Raw genomic sequence first — 14665 nt, 5'->3', positions numbered from 1 at the left:
TGATTAATGGGAGAGGAAAGGAAAAAAGGTTTTTATCTTATCTTTGATTTTTGGTGAGATATTGTATCATTTGAACATTTATTTGAAATGAAACCATGTGAGAAGTTTAGAGGAGGAAATCACTATTTGGTGGAGCTGTTAACAACGCATAGATCTGAAATCCGACCCTGACGACACACTGTTTTTTTTGTTAGACGTCAGAAGCCAAAAAAGGATGGAAACTCCGTAATGCTGCTTTAATATTCATCATCTTTGTAAGAACAAAGTATCAATATGCTGCTATTTTGTATTACTCAACCTGTGAGGCTGCACTAAATTGTACATATTAGTACAGTCTGTAACAACAGAACTGTTAGATTAAATGTGACCTGTTCACTACTGCTTTTGAATGCTTATATACTGTAACAGTGTAATATGAAGCTGATCAGAGAATCTTCACAGAAACATATTTAGTACCCTATACAGCCTAGAGAGAGAGAGAGAGAGAGAGAGAGAGAGAGAGAGAGAGAGAGAGAGAGAGAGAGTACTTGGTTGACTATAAGTGTATCTCTTTTGATGGCAAACAAACAATTACAGAAAGACTTTGCTGACCTAGATGTGTGATGACTTGTGAAACTGAAGTAAACTGTGTAGGTTCAGTATGCAGTCATTCATTCATGTATTTATTCCTTTGTCTATAATATAAAGGGTACACACATGTGTTGATTAGAGAGTGTGTGTGTTTGTGTGTGTGTGTGTGTGTGTGTGTGTGAGAGAGAGAGAGAGAGAGAGAGAGAAAGTGATGGAGAGAGAGTGAGTGAGAAAGAGAGAGGCCATTGAAAGGAGGATGAGACGGGGGGCGGTTACTGTCGTATCTCCTAATTCTCTATCAATGCTAACTGCATTAGCACTCCCTCCCTCCTCACACACACACACACACACACACACTCCTACTGCACCCACTCAGCCTTCCGTCCCTCTCGGGGGAAAACCAATGCTTCCTGTCACCTGCCAATCAAGTGTCTGACGAATGGTGACCTTGCTCGCCATCGCAGCATTGTCTCAGGCGATCCCCCTTCGTAAATCAACCTTGCATTTTCTAGATGCTTCGGCAAGCGGCTTTCCACGCTGATGCCAAATAAAATTTGATTTATTGATTGGCTCCTCGAAAACGGTGATTTATTGAGGTTGAGCCAAAGGGGAAGGAACATTGATTTATTTCAAGGTTTTTATTTATTTTTTGCTTTTGTGTCCATTGTCTGAGCCCATCTTCCTTAAGCTGGAAGGTAAACAACGATGACATATATGATTATGTCTGCAGACTGTTAGCATAAGCCTCTTAGCATTGGATATCTATATAATCAATGCTAATCATAAAGCCAACCAGCTCTGACATTGTGTTAAGTGGGGCTTTCCTCAAGCTCTTTAGTGTCAATTTGTTTGTGTGTAGAATATATACATCTATTTGTGTCTTTGTGTTTGAAATGAAACTGCCTGTGTGTGTGTGTGTGTGTGTGTGTGTGTGTGTGTGTGTGTGTGGTATATGGGAGACAGAGAATTTGCGTGTGTATTTGTGGAAACATTGGCATGAAATACGTGTTGAGTAATTGTGAGTGCATTTTTGATTTTGTATATATGTATAGTGAAAGTGTGCATGTGTGAATTATGTGTTGATGTCTGTGTGTGCATGTCCGTGAGTGTGTGCATGTGTTTGTGTGCTGTCCACGTGCGCTTTGGGTGTGTGCCTTTTGTGTTAGCATGCCTCCCTTCAGCACGGGGGGATGTTTTATGATGTGTTTGGCGGGGGCCGGGGAGGGAAGCTGTCTGTCTCAATCTGTCTCTCCTCATGTATCTGTCACTGCTCGCGCAAGACAGCAGCAGCCAGCTCGGACACTCACACAAACGCACACACACACATGCCCACACATGCACACACTCACACATACACACGCACACAGACACACACACACATGCACACAGACACACACACACACACATGCCCACACATGCACACACTCACACATGCACACACACACACACACACACACACACACACACACACGCACACACACACACACACACACACGTACACACATGCCCACACATGCACATATTCACACAAACACGCACACACACAGACAAAAACACACACATACACACAAACACACACACACACACACACACACACACACACACGTACACACATGCCCACACATGCACACACTCACACATACACACGCACACACACACACACACACACACACACACACACACACGCACACACACACACACACACACACACATGTTGGTCTCTTCTTCTCTCTCTCTGTACACAACTGTTCATTCCGTGTGTTTTGTTGGGTGTATGTAAATGTATCATTTTCAGATAGTGCTGAGAGAAATGTTGAGCTAAGAGAAATAAAGTGAAAAGTCCTGAGCTGGAGAAAAACAGACAGAACATTGGTGTGTAAAAACTGATGTTGACAGAGATGTTGACAGAAATAGACAAATGGAGATAGAGACAGTGGCGGCACACACACACACACACACACACACAGAGAGAGAGAAGAGGAAGGTGGGAATTTCTGAGGGAAACTTCTGTGTGATAGTAAGCATGTGAGTGTGAAAGATATTCTCTTATCAGCATTGTTCACCCGAACACATATACCCCCTCCACACACACATCTACAGACACAAACACACACACACATACACACACACACACACACACACACACAAACACACACACACAGAGGCACTCAAAGATGCATCCTTGACGAGCATGGACTCTTTGTCTAAGCTCAGCCAGCACAAACTGTGAATGTGTGAGTCCTTGCATATGTATGCATATGTATATGTGTGTGTGTGTGTGTGTGTTTGAGAGGGACAGAGGCAAGGAATAGGACCACACAGATTGCGTGAATGCGTGTTTGAGAGCGAGAGAGAGAAGAGTGACTCATGGGGAGCGTTGGCGATGATGCTCTCGATGTGACTGAGAACTGTCACCGGTGACACCTTAGACAGCCTTCATTTTGTCTCCTCTCCTCTCTTTCACTCTCTCCATATCTTTCACTCTCTCCATCTCTTGTTTCCCTCTCTCCTTTGTTTATCCTCTCTTGTTCTCTCTTTTCCTCTGTCTCTTTCGTATTTTTCTCTTCCTTTCCCTTTTTTCTCTCTCACTCTCTCTCTCTCCCTACCTCTTTCTCTTTTCCTCTCTCCCTCCCTCTCTCCTGTCTGAAGGACAATCAGATGGATGGGGCAGCAGTGTGGGAGAGGAATAGTAGCACGTCTCAGAGTGTTAACTGTACCGGGAGCGCTGTGTGTGTGTGTGTGTGTGTGTGTGTGCGTGTGTGTGTGTGTGCGTGTGTGTGTGTGTGTGTGTGTGTGTGTGTCTCTTCTCGCTTTCTCGCACACATGCTTTCTCTGTTCCTCCTCTCCCTCTGTCTTTCTCTAATTCCGTCTTCATCTCTGTCGTTCTCCCCTCTCTCATTCGCTTGCTCTCTCTTTTTTCCCCCCTCCCTCTGTTGTTTCTCTCTCTCTCTCTCTCTCACTCACCCACTCGAGCGCTCACTCGCGCTTTCTCTCTCTCTCCTCCCCTCCCTCCCTCCCTCCCTCTCTCTCTCTCTCTCCTCCCTCCCTCTCTCGTTCTCTCATGAATGTCACCTCTACTGGTGGTAGCCGCTGGAATTCACGCACACACACACGCACTCACACACACTCACACACACATGCTGGTTCTGGGTGAGGGGGTGGGCTGTGTAGGTGAGGGTTGTTGGGAGAAAGAGAGAAAGAGCAATAGAAAGAGAGAGAGAGAGCATGTCAGAGGAGACGTGAAGAGAAATCTTTCTCTTTCTGTCCATTCTTTTATCCGTCGCCGGCCGGTCTTCCATCCCTCCATCGTGGGCTCCTATGTCCTGCCTGCTGTGTGTCGCCTCTGGATCTAACTACATTGGATTACTCTTCCGGCTTTTCATCTGGCTGTTTTTTTTTTTTTCTTTTTCGTTTTTTTTCTTTTTTTTCTTCTTTCCCGGAGAGAGAAGCAAAGTTTGACTGCACATGAGGGATTTCATGGTGTGACCATCTACTGATCTATCAGTGGACTGCTTCTCCTGGTCGCTCCGAATCTGATTCATCCACTACCACAGTTTGTCATTTGTAAGCAAATAGTTTTTTTTATATATATATATTATTATAACCATTGTCTTTTTTGGAGCAAATTTTCTCGTGTTGTCATTTCCGTGTTTGCGGAGAGAACTTTTCGTGCTTGAGGAGAGCGGCGTGTCCTAGCCTGGATTGTTTACTTGACAGAGAACAAATCCTCCCGCAAGCTCTGAGTCTCGGCTGAGAGCGACGAGCTTAAGTTTACCTTTACCTCTGCCCGTGGTTGGGAGCCTTCACAAGCACGATGACATGGGAGGTGAGGTGGTTCCGAGGACCATGTCGCAATTGCTGGTTTTCCGTCCCGACGGACTGCCCTTTTATAAAAATGTGACCAAACTCTCATCCGCTTTTTCTTTACGGACATTTCTGAACATTGACTTGTATAGTGTATTTTTGTTATCGTTTTTGTTTTCTTTATTTGCCTGTTTTTTTGGGCTGGGTTTACATCGAGAGTGAAGGGCAAAACCTTTGTTGACTGAGTCTAGCCAGAGATCGGTGTTTCTACCTGATCCTGCTTTGGGGAAACCCTACTTGCTTGAGTGACTGCCTTGAACCTCGCACTACCCTCACAAGGGGGGTCTGTCTTTTTCTGGGGCTTCTGTGAGACGATCTAACCAGCAGGGGGGTGTGAGGCCAGAACAGACCCCCCTCCCAAAGGTGAGAGGGGGGGAAGATGGCAGCTCTTGCCAGCTCTCTTATTCGACAGAAACGGGCCGTCAAGGACGACTCCGCCAACCGACCGCAACCCAGCAAGCGTAAAGTCTGCCAAAAGAGCAACAAGTCCCTTTGCCAGAAACAGATCCTTGTTCTCATCAATAAAGTTCGATTATGTGGTGGTCGAAGAAGAAGGCCAGAATTAAGACCGGGTAGGTAGTTGTCCTTTTTGCTATTTGTATGGGTCTTTGAGGAGTTGAGCAAAGTCTTCCAGTGGTTGAAGACATTCATTGGCATTTATGGACCTTTTGTGTTCTTCCTCTTTCATTTATGGAGGATGGTCATAAAAAAAACATTGTCTATTCACCTTCCTTATATGAAATGAGCAAGTCAAATTCATGCCTTCTAAAGCTGACAAAACTAAACTGACAAGCTTTATCCATTCGTGTACCTAGTTCTGAGGTAACCTGCTAAACTAAAGTCAATGGTCAATGCCACCTTACATATGGTGAAGTGTCTGCCTACTCACCACGCTGGAATAGTAGCTCTCTCTAGTAAGCTTTGTGTTGCTGTGAATTACCTCCTCTTCAAATGTCCTATATGCACACACTGATCCTGGCAGCCTTCACCTATGCTATCTCCTTGTGGGTGGCTAATTAATACCGAGTTATGTTTGTGTATGTGTATTTGTGCATGTGTGTATTTGTGTGTGTGTGTGTGTGTGTGTGTGTGTGTGTGTGTGTGTGTGTGTGTTTTGTGTGTGTGTGTGTGTGTGTGCACTCATGTGTTTACATGTATGTGTGCTTAAGATGAATGCATGTTTTTGTGCAGAATGTTACAACAGCAACACAATAACTGACTGCTTAATTATTTTTGATCCTCAACCTTTCCCTATGGAAATGCTGTGTGTGTGTGTGTGTGTGTGTGTGTGTGTTTGTTTGTACACACCTGTGATTAATCATTTGCTGTGATTCATTCCAAGCATAACCTTGCCACTGGTGCCACTGGATCCTGCTGTAGGGTTTTTTCTGGATTAGAAGGTCATTATTAGACTTGTACACATCCTTCCCAGCATCTACTGAAGCCATGGGAAATATAAGTTTTGTGGAGGGATGGTGTTCATGTGGGCGTTCTTGTCTCCAGTGAGGCTTTTAGCCTGTTCCCATTTCTGTGGTTAAGCGTGGCATTCAGAGATTAGCTGTGCATTCAAGCCAACATAAAAGGCGAGTTCTGTGCAATTAAGGACACAATTTTATCTCATATTTGATTAGCATGTAATTTGCAACCATTTGTGACGATATTGCTTTCCTTGGAATGGAATGCTGTGACAAATTTTCTGTCAATCAATCAAATATTTATAAAATGAATGCATATACAAAGAGAGGAAAAGGGAAAGGGGAGAGACAGAGTGATAGAGAGAGGGAGTGTGACAAAAAGAGAGATGGATGGATTGATACGTTGTGTATACTGTCATTTCCAGAAGTGAATTGATGACAGGCTAGGATATAAATCATCTATATGTGCTCTAATCAAGCTGCATTGCATCAGTGTGTTGCTCACCCAAGCAGTGAGTATGTGTGTGTGTGTGTGTGTGTGTATTTGTGTGAGTGTGTGTGTGTTTGTGTATGTGTGTGTGTGTGTGTGTGTGTGTGTGTGTGTGTTTGTGTGTGTGTATGTGCACTCATGTGTTTGCATGTATGTGTGCTTAAGATGAGTGTGTGTGTATGTGTGCTTTGCACATGTGCGTGAATGCTGGAGTATGTGTGTATGTATGCAGGTTGTAGTTAATTTATGTATGGATATACATTCTGTTTATCTCTGAGGAAACTTTGAATTTGAGGCTCCCAGCAGTCCTGGAGCCTCGTGCTGCTTTGATATGTACAGCAGAACAATATGCAACCATTGTGTCAGTTCAGCCTAGATAGTAATGTGGTTGTCTTTGAGAGCACACAGTGAGTAAAACCACGACTGTTCCCATGGCCAGACACACACACACACACACACACACACACACATACTCCCGCTCCACTCACAATCACACAGAGGGGTTTTTTCACACGCCTACTCTCGTAATGGAGAAGAGGAAATAGTTCCAGCGAGTGTTTCGTCTCTTTGATGTGCAGGACTGAAAACCCAGTTTTCTGGGCCATTTGTGCAGGCCCTGGTTCCCCAGAGGCACTCGTTTTTGAGCGTCCTCTCACTATCTCTCTCTCTCTCTCTCTCTCTCATTCTGTCTCTCTCTCACTCTCTCTCTCTTGCACACCCCCCCTCTCTCTCTCTGCCGTCACAATGTCACGCTCAAAAATACTGAGCTTTCAGACACGGGGGCTTTTAGAGGTGTAATGGATGCGATCCGTGCCACTTGCGTATGTTCTGGCACATGTGTGTTACAGCTGTTTTTTTTGGGGGGGGTGGGCGGGATGGGGGACACCACGGGCAGCACGTCGCCGCCGTTGCTGCCGCCGCCGACACCGCCGTCGCCACCGCATTACGGCCCACACCTCACGTCTCCCTCCGCTGGGGCCTGGCAGGCAGCGGGCGGCGCACAAGCGAACACCTTTCTGCACGTGTCACTCGCTGGCTCTGAGAGTGTAACAAATGGGTTTGGCTCTCTTTACGCCTCCTCTGCTCCCGCTGCTCTCCCCCTTTTCCATTTTCCTCTCTCTCCCTCTCTCCCTCTCTCTCTCTCTCTCTCTCTCTCTCTTTCTGTAAGTCTGGCCCTACCTCACTTGCACTCTCCCTCAGGTCTTTCCTCCCCCTCCCCTCTCTCTCAGCCTTTTAGCTCTTCTATTTTATCAAATGTTCCGTCTACCTTTACCCCTTTCACACTCTCCCCAGTCCTGTTCCCTTTCTCTTTCCTCTCTCTCTCTATCCTCCTTTTCTTCCCCTTGCACTCCACTCCAGTACTCGAAGACCCTGGCTGATCTGACTGTCTCCCCTCTGTCTCAGATCCATGAAGCTCAATGCTGAATGCAGATTAATCAATAATTAGCCATTCTATTTGTTCGCCAAGGAATTGCACTTGGAGACATGAAGTGTGCACCCTTTAAACAAACACACACTGCGTCTCACACACAGTGCTTATGTGTTGCATAGATCCAAGAGACGTAATCACAATTAAGGTCTGTGTTGTTGTGATGGATAAGGATTGTCTGTGCTACATGGTGCGGGGAGTTACACAAGAAAACAGACAAACAAAATCACTATTTCCTGCACTGTTGACACAGTTTGCAAATACATACAGTATAGGTGTCCATAATGTCAAACAAAAAATGTGATATCACACCATGTGGAAACTGTGGGATGTATGCGGGCAAACATACTTTGGAATGCTGTAAGATACAGCTGAACAGATACAGATGAACAGATACAGATGAAACTACAGAGAGATGGAGTAAAAGATGAGATGAAGATGAAGAGTAAGAACATTTCTCCAATAAGAGATAAAAGGAGAGAGAGAGAGAAGAAGAGGACGAAAGCTGTTTTGTATTTAGCCGTGGGCTGTAGTAAAGGCATCAGGAGCAGGTGATATCGACTGGCCAGGACGGAAAAGTGCTGTGGCACACTGAGGCAGGGGCGGGCCAGGTCCGGGTGGGAATGGGTGGGGTCCGGCGAGGGGAGGCCATGTGGCGCGCAACCTGGTCACGATGAAAGACCCAGCGGAGGATAACATTAAGCTGACCGCAAAGGATGGGGCCTTCAACTCGCTTACTCAACAACACCTGATCAGACTGCACAGTGTTGGGTGGCCGCCCATCAGAACAGTGACAGTGGCAGGGGTCAGAGAGGCAGACAGAGAGAGAGAGAGAGAGAAGGCGGGGGGATAGAGGGAGGAGGATGAGTGGGAGGAAGGAATAGATGAGTGGAGTGCGGAAGGGAGCCTGATAGAGTGAGAGACGGGTAGAAGAGGGAGGGCGGTGAGAGGAATGGAAGTGGAAGTGAAGATAGGGAAAGAGATGGTGAACGGGAATAGAGCAAGATTGTGTGATATTGCAGAGAAGAGAGCGGCACAGATAATAAATAATAAATAAATACCACCAATGCAGGGTATGAGAAAATAGGCAGGTCAAACACACCAAGGACACACAGACCATGGGAGTGAGCATTTAAATAAGTGATACTCTTACAGATTGGACATTTCCGTGTGGAAGAGGTGCTCACCCATCACTCCATTCAGTCTCATTTATGTGTGTTTAAGCGGCCAAACTGATGCAGTCTCAGGAAAATCATAGACGGACTTTTCCTCCTAGAGGGCTCTTAAAGGTTTAACACAGACTCTTACCAACTGCCATAAAACAGACAGACTAAATGGTCCCAAGAGATTTCTACAGGGAGCCCTTTATCAGGGGGATACAGGTACAACCTCTATGGGTTCAGACTATATAACTCGTTGTTTTGAGTTACTGAAGCACATCTTACAGTTTATGAATATACTATTAAAAACCTTCCTAAAATGACATGCCCCAACCCACTTGGAATTAGGCTGTCTTTCTGCTTGAGCTGGAGGGTTGGATAGTGAGGGGTGTGGCATGGAGTGGAGCCAGAGGTAAGAGTTGATTACACCAAGAGAAATGTGGCTGGTAAATACTGGTGTAAACAGACACGGGCCAATTTCATCCAAAGCATTATGGTGTGGCAACACATGCGCCTTAATGCATAAGTAATGACACTGACACTGAAATGGTGTTTTTGTTGTTGTTGTTGTTATTTGGATGTGATATTTTGCATCTTATTTACTAACAGAGTCCTAAGGGAGCCCCTTTGTTAAAGTAGTATATTGAGAATGTCTCCTTCATGTAAACACATCGCTGTAGTTTTGTTTTGGTAAATACTTCAAAGAATGTGAACGGAAAAAAACATCATCTGGTGCTCATTTTGAATAATGTTTTTGAAGGGGGGGAGAGAGATTCAGGGTCTTGAATGTAATCATTAGCCAGATAGAGGTTTATACCTCTCCTGTCAGGGGAATGGACTCGAGCGAGTCTGTGATACCCCACATCGCTGCGGTTCATCATAATCCAACTCCTATCGCACCAGTTCACCTTAATGCCTTTCATATTACACCCCTTTGAAGTTCCTATGGCCCATTAGAGCACTTTATCTTAATAAAGCCCTTTTTTTTCTCCTCCCCCACTCAGTTTGGCTATGAGGCTCCCATCCCGAATGATGCCGGGGAGTAAATCAATCCAACAGCTATACAGCCTCGTCATCGTCACAATTTTCAGTCTTCTCTCTCGCCCGGATGTCGCGGTTGGGTTAAACGTGACAGCCGAAAGTCTACGATTCTCCCCAGCGCTGTACGCCGCGGCGTGTCAGTCACATATTCAGCCGGGTGCTTAATGTTTGCCATAATGAGGCATGGAGAGAGATTCACATGTGAATGACGATCATTATAGATAACGGCAGCTCTTGTAATTGGGCGCTAACGTTGACTGGGACGAGTCATGGCTCGTCATGCCGAATCAATCTGTGCACCTACGCCGTGTCAGTCAATTAGTGTTCATCGCGGGATATGGCTATTTGGAGAGCGGAATAGCAAACACTAAACGCAAATCGGAGCAAACATACTTTTAATCAGTTATGTGTGTGTGTGTGTATGTGTGTAGCCTGATCCTTATTAGGGCCCTGAGGCAAAGGCTTTTGTTGACTGAACAGGGCACACATCTGGTAACTGTCCTGGGCCAGCTTGTTTTTTTTGAGAGAGAGAGAGAGAGAGAGAGAAAGAGAGAGAGAGAAAGAGAGAGAGATAGAGAAAGAGAGAGAGAGAAGAGAGAGAGATCTCCCTTGCATGTGTGATTTTCAGACTTTGATGGTGCTTGACCTCCGGGTTTTTGGTCGAGCACACCTCTGCCAGTGCCAAGCACAGCTGGAGGCCGGGGCAGCTGCGATTCATTTGCAAACGAATCCGATCCGATTAGTTTGGAAACCGAGAAGGAGGGTATCATCATCATCATCTGGTCCTCTCACTGCTGTTTGATAATGAGGACATGGAAAAGATGCAAGCACCAGATTATGCCCCTTATGCAACTGGGGACGATGTGAGTGGGGGTGGGGGGGTAATAATTTTTACAGGATTTTTTTGTCTGTCTCCGAGAGAGTAGACAATTAGAGCTGGGGGAATTGGGGTGATTCCTGTTTACTTACACGAAAATTCGATTTTTTTATTTATTTTGCTCCCTGTTTTTCATGGCATTATTTGGAGAGGGATTTGCGGCTCCCCAAATAAAATAGCCTTTGGCCCTGCACCGTGTCTTCAGCTGACAGATAGAGGACAGCTCTCACCGACAGGTAGAGACAGAACCGGAACAGCGGCACTCAGATTATGAGTAATTCTGTCTGAGAGAGGGAGAGAAAGAGAGAGGGGGGGGGGGGGGGGGGGGGGGGGGAGAGAGGAGAGATCTCAGGACGCCTGGCACCGTGCCAAATGCTCTTTACCCTTCTGACAACTACATGCTAACTCAGTGCCAAACCAGGACAACCCAATTATCATTACCACGGCTGGTGACGAGATTGCCGCGGTCGTGATTATTGCCGCTGTCTGCTACAGCTAATATTATGTCAGTTAGAAGAATATAGAAAGTAGATGAAGGGGCACTTAATTTACATCTGGCTTAATGTAGTTGAAACATCGCCCAAATGGGTTTCCGCCACAGCAGAAATGGCTGCCTGTGAGTCTATTCTTGGAAATGGACATAAAATCGCAATTATGATACATACAAATGACTGTCACCTGGATTTAAAGCATCAGTACATACAGGAGAGCTGACAAGCACTGTTAGCAGTCCTTGTGGTTTTCTGTATATACTGTGTGTGTGTTTAAAGCTGTGGGGTGTGTGGTTCAGATGACGCTTTACCGGGTCTTGGCTCACACCTTAAAGCTTATTTACTCATGGAGTGATGAGTAAACACATAACCACAGGAACTCCCCTCCCCACCACCATCCTCTCGTCTTTCGTCCTAAAGACATTGCGAGTGACAAAGAACGCCTTGATAGCCCCTCACTCGTACCGGCTGAAATTGAATTTGTGGATACTTTGATTAAACGTGACAAGGACAGATTGAGTTTGACCTCTAACAAGAGAGGAAGCGAGGGGGTGGGGTACAGAGAGTGCAAGATAGAGAGAGAGATAGAGAGAGAGGGAGAGAGAGAGTACACGAGGAGAAGGCAAGTGAGAGAGGAAAACAGAGCATGTTAAAACAAGACAGTTAGACCTAAATGGAATGAAGACAGTTTTCACCTTGAATTTATTTCACGGCTGAGTTTTGGATTCTGTGAGTCTGAACCTGCATGTGTGTGTGTGTGTGCGTGTGCGTGTGCGTGTGCGTGTGTCTGTGTGCGCGTGCGTGTGCGTGTGTGTGGTTGGAAGTGCATGTACACACATCGTAGTGTCACACTGGGTTTAATTGCTAGAGAAAAGGGAGCTAATCCCAGAGGAAAATAAAAGGGAAGAAAGAGAGAAAGGAATCTCACCATTACCATGTATAAAAATGGTGAGCAAACACACCTTTAAGAACTATGACTAAAAATACGCACTCACCAACCCCCCCCCCCCTCCAGCATATCCAGAGCTCAATACTCAACACACCTCACCACAGGAGGAAAGTAGGGATGCACGATAATATCGGCTCGACATCGGTATCTGCAGATAAAAGCTTCAAAACTTAATTATCGGCATCTGCAGATATGAACATTTCTGCCGATGTACCTGGCCGATAAAGTGACGTTCAAATTATGCGCACGCGAAGCAAATGTTTTGGTTACTATGAGCGCCAACAACGTAATTCAACACGTCGGCTGTGTGGCAGTACTTCACAGTATCAGAGGATGTTGACATGCTATTTGTCAGGAAACTTTTCAGGAGATGGAAGAGGAGACGACAGCTTGGCCGTAACGTAGGTTGCATGCATAGATGCAGACCACCCGCGTGCAACGCTTTGCAACATTACCTGTCGCGCGCTAATAGAAGTTAATAAGTTGCTAGTTAGCTAGACAACACTAGCTAGTTAGCTTGCATGCTACGTGACACCAGCGAAGTTGATGATCTCATTTGACGGGATTTGAAACGTTACGTCACGAGCCCACGCTATCTGTACATGGCTTACTTTTGCATATATGGAATTTATATAGCTAACTTGGCAATAACCTTACATAGATTAGTCTAGAAATCCTAGAAGGGATGTTAATAAACTGTAAGTCAGTTAACCAACGTTAGCTTGCCAAGTTAGCAAAGTTGCATTTCCAGAGTGTAGTTGTTCAAGTTGGTACTGTTCAAGTATGAAAATTGTGACGTGAAAATATAAATAAATCTGCCATATTTGAAATCATTTCAATAGTTTCATGAGTGAATGTCTATTTCTAAAATTATACAAATCAAGTTTTTAATGTCCCGTATCTACAGCAATACCCTATCATAATAACAGATTAATTCTAGTACAGGAGAGACTTTTCAATAATTAAAAAGCAGAGGTGTATATATCGGTATCGGCACCGGCAATCGGCCAAAATGAGCTTGTAAATATCGGCATATCGGATATCGGCTAAAATTCAATATCGTGCATCCCTAGAGGAAAGAATGACCCATATGCTTTATAACCATTCAGCACCATGCCATGTGAAGCCACAGAAGTAAGACATCGCCCAAACCTATTGGCTGCTCCTCTGAGGCTTTGAGTACTGTTGACAAAGACACATGAGATATGCAATGGACAAAGCTCCCTGATGGACAAACATTTGTATTCACTGAGCAGTCACAGTATATATATACTTTATCGTAAAGATGAAACCCCCTGCGTGGTCTTTGACTGGCTCCTTGAGGGGTTCGTTTGCTGAGGGGTGAGGCGGGGAAACTCTCTCTCTGTCTGGTCTTGACATTCCACTTTTGCTAACTGCGCAGGTCAAGACTCAGAGTGAGAACAGTCTCTTGCTCTCTTCACCCCCCCTCCCTCTCTCTTTTCCTGTCACTCATGATGTGTGTGTGTGCGTGTGTGTGTATGTATGTGTGTGCATGTGTGTGTGTGTGTGTGTGTGTGTGTGCGTTATAGAGACAATGATATGAATAGCATTGGGAACAGACAGAGGAGGAGAGGAGAGGAGAGGAGGACAGGCAGGGAGTCCTTCTAATGAAGGGTGAGGAAAGCCCCGGCAGTCGGGCCCCAGCCTCTTCGCGCCGAATGAAAAACGCCCTTGGCCGCTCAGTCAAGCGGCGCCTATAATTACACCGCACTCCCTTATCAAGATGAGGCGACGCGGCGACTGCCGAAGGCCCGCAGGGCTCCACAGCAGCAGCACAGATGCTGCTTCCACGGCAACCGCTGTAACCGCGTCAACCGTGGGAGGACCAGACAGCAGCCTCGGCCGAATGTAATGTGCCAGTTTTTCTCAGGGAAGGAGACAGGGGTGGCAAGTGTGATGTTTACAGTGTGGGTGGGAGGAAGATGAAGGAGAGAGAGACAGAGAGAGAGAGACAGAGAGAGAGAGAGAGACAGAGAGAGAAAGACAGACTGAGACTGAGAGAATGAGAGACAGAGAGGGAGAGAGAGACAGAGAGAGAGAGAGAGGGAAAGAGAGCGAGAGAGAGACAGACAGACAGAGAGAGAGACAGAGAGAGGAAGAGAGAGAGAGAGAGCTACATGATGCTGTTGTTGTTGCAAAGGTAAAGGGACATATAAATCACCACAGCAGAAGAGACTGTAAATGTGGGAGGTAGACAGAGACGTTTACAAGAATAAACACACACACACATACACACTCAGACACACACACACACACACACTCACACACACGCCGAGGATCAGAGTCACAAGACACAAAACTTCTTTATTTGGGAAACAAAAGGTATCCCTTTTTGTTCTTCTGTCTGTCTCAATGAGG

At 45.7% G+C, this 14665-nt stretch overlaps 1 protein-coding gene across 1 annotated transcript in view; it reads left to right on the top strand.

The window, feature by feature from the left end:
- Positions 1-3570: 3570 nt before the first annotated feature.
- Positions 3571-14665, top strand: part of fgf11b (fibroblast growth factor 11b) — a 39127-nt gene continuing 28032 nt past the window's right edge. The window contains exon 1 of the mRNA XM_012829970.3: positions 3571-5006. Within this exon, the coding sequence (XP_012685424.1) occupies positions 4814-5006 (193 nt within the window). The 5' untranslated portion in view covers positions 3571-4813. The remainder of the gene's footprint in view (positions 5007-14665) is intronic.

This window comes from Clupea harengus, chromosome 8 (assembly GCF_900700415.2).
Source record: "Clupea harengus chromosome 8, Ch_v2.0.2, whole genome shotgun sequence".
In the NCBI taxonomy this organism is placed as follows: Eukaryota; Metazoa; Chordata; class Actinopteri; order Clupeiformes; family Clupeidae; genus Clupea; species Clupea harengus.
The sequence above is the reverse complement of the archived record's forward strand: the minus strand, read 5'-3'. Positions and strand labels throughout refer to the sequence as shown.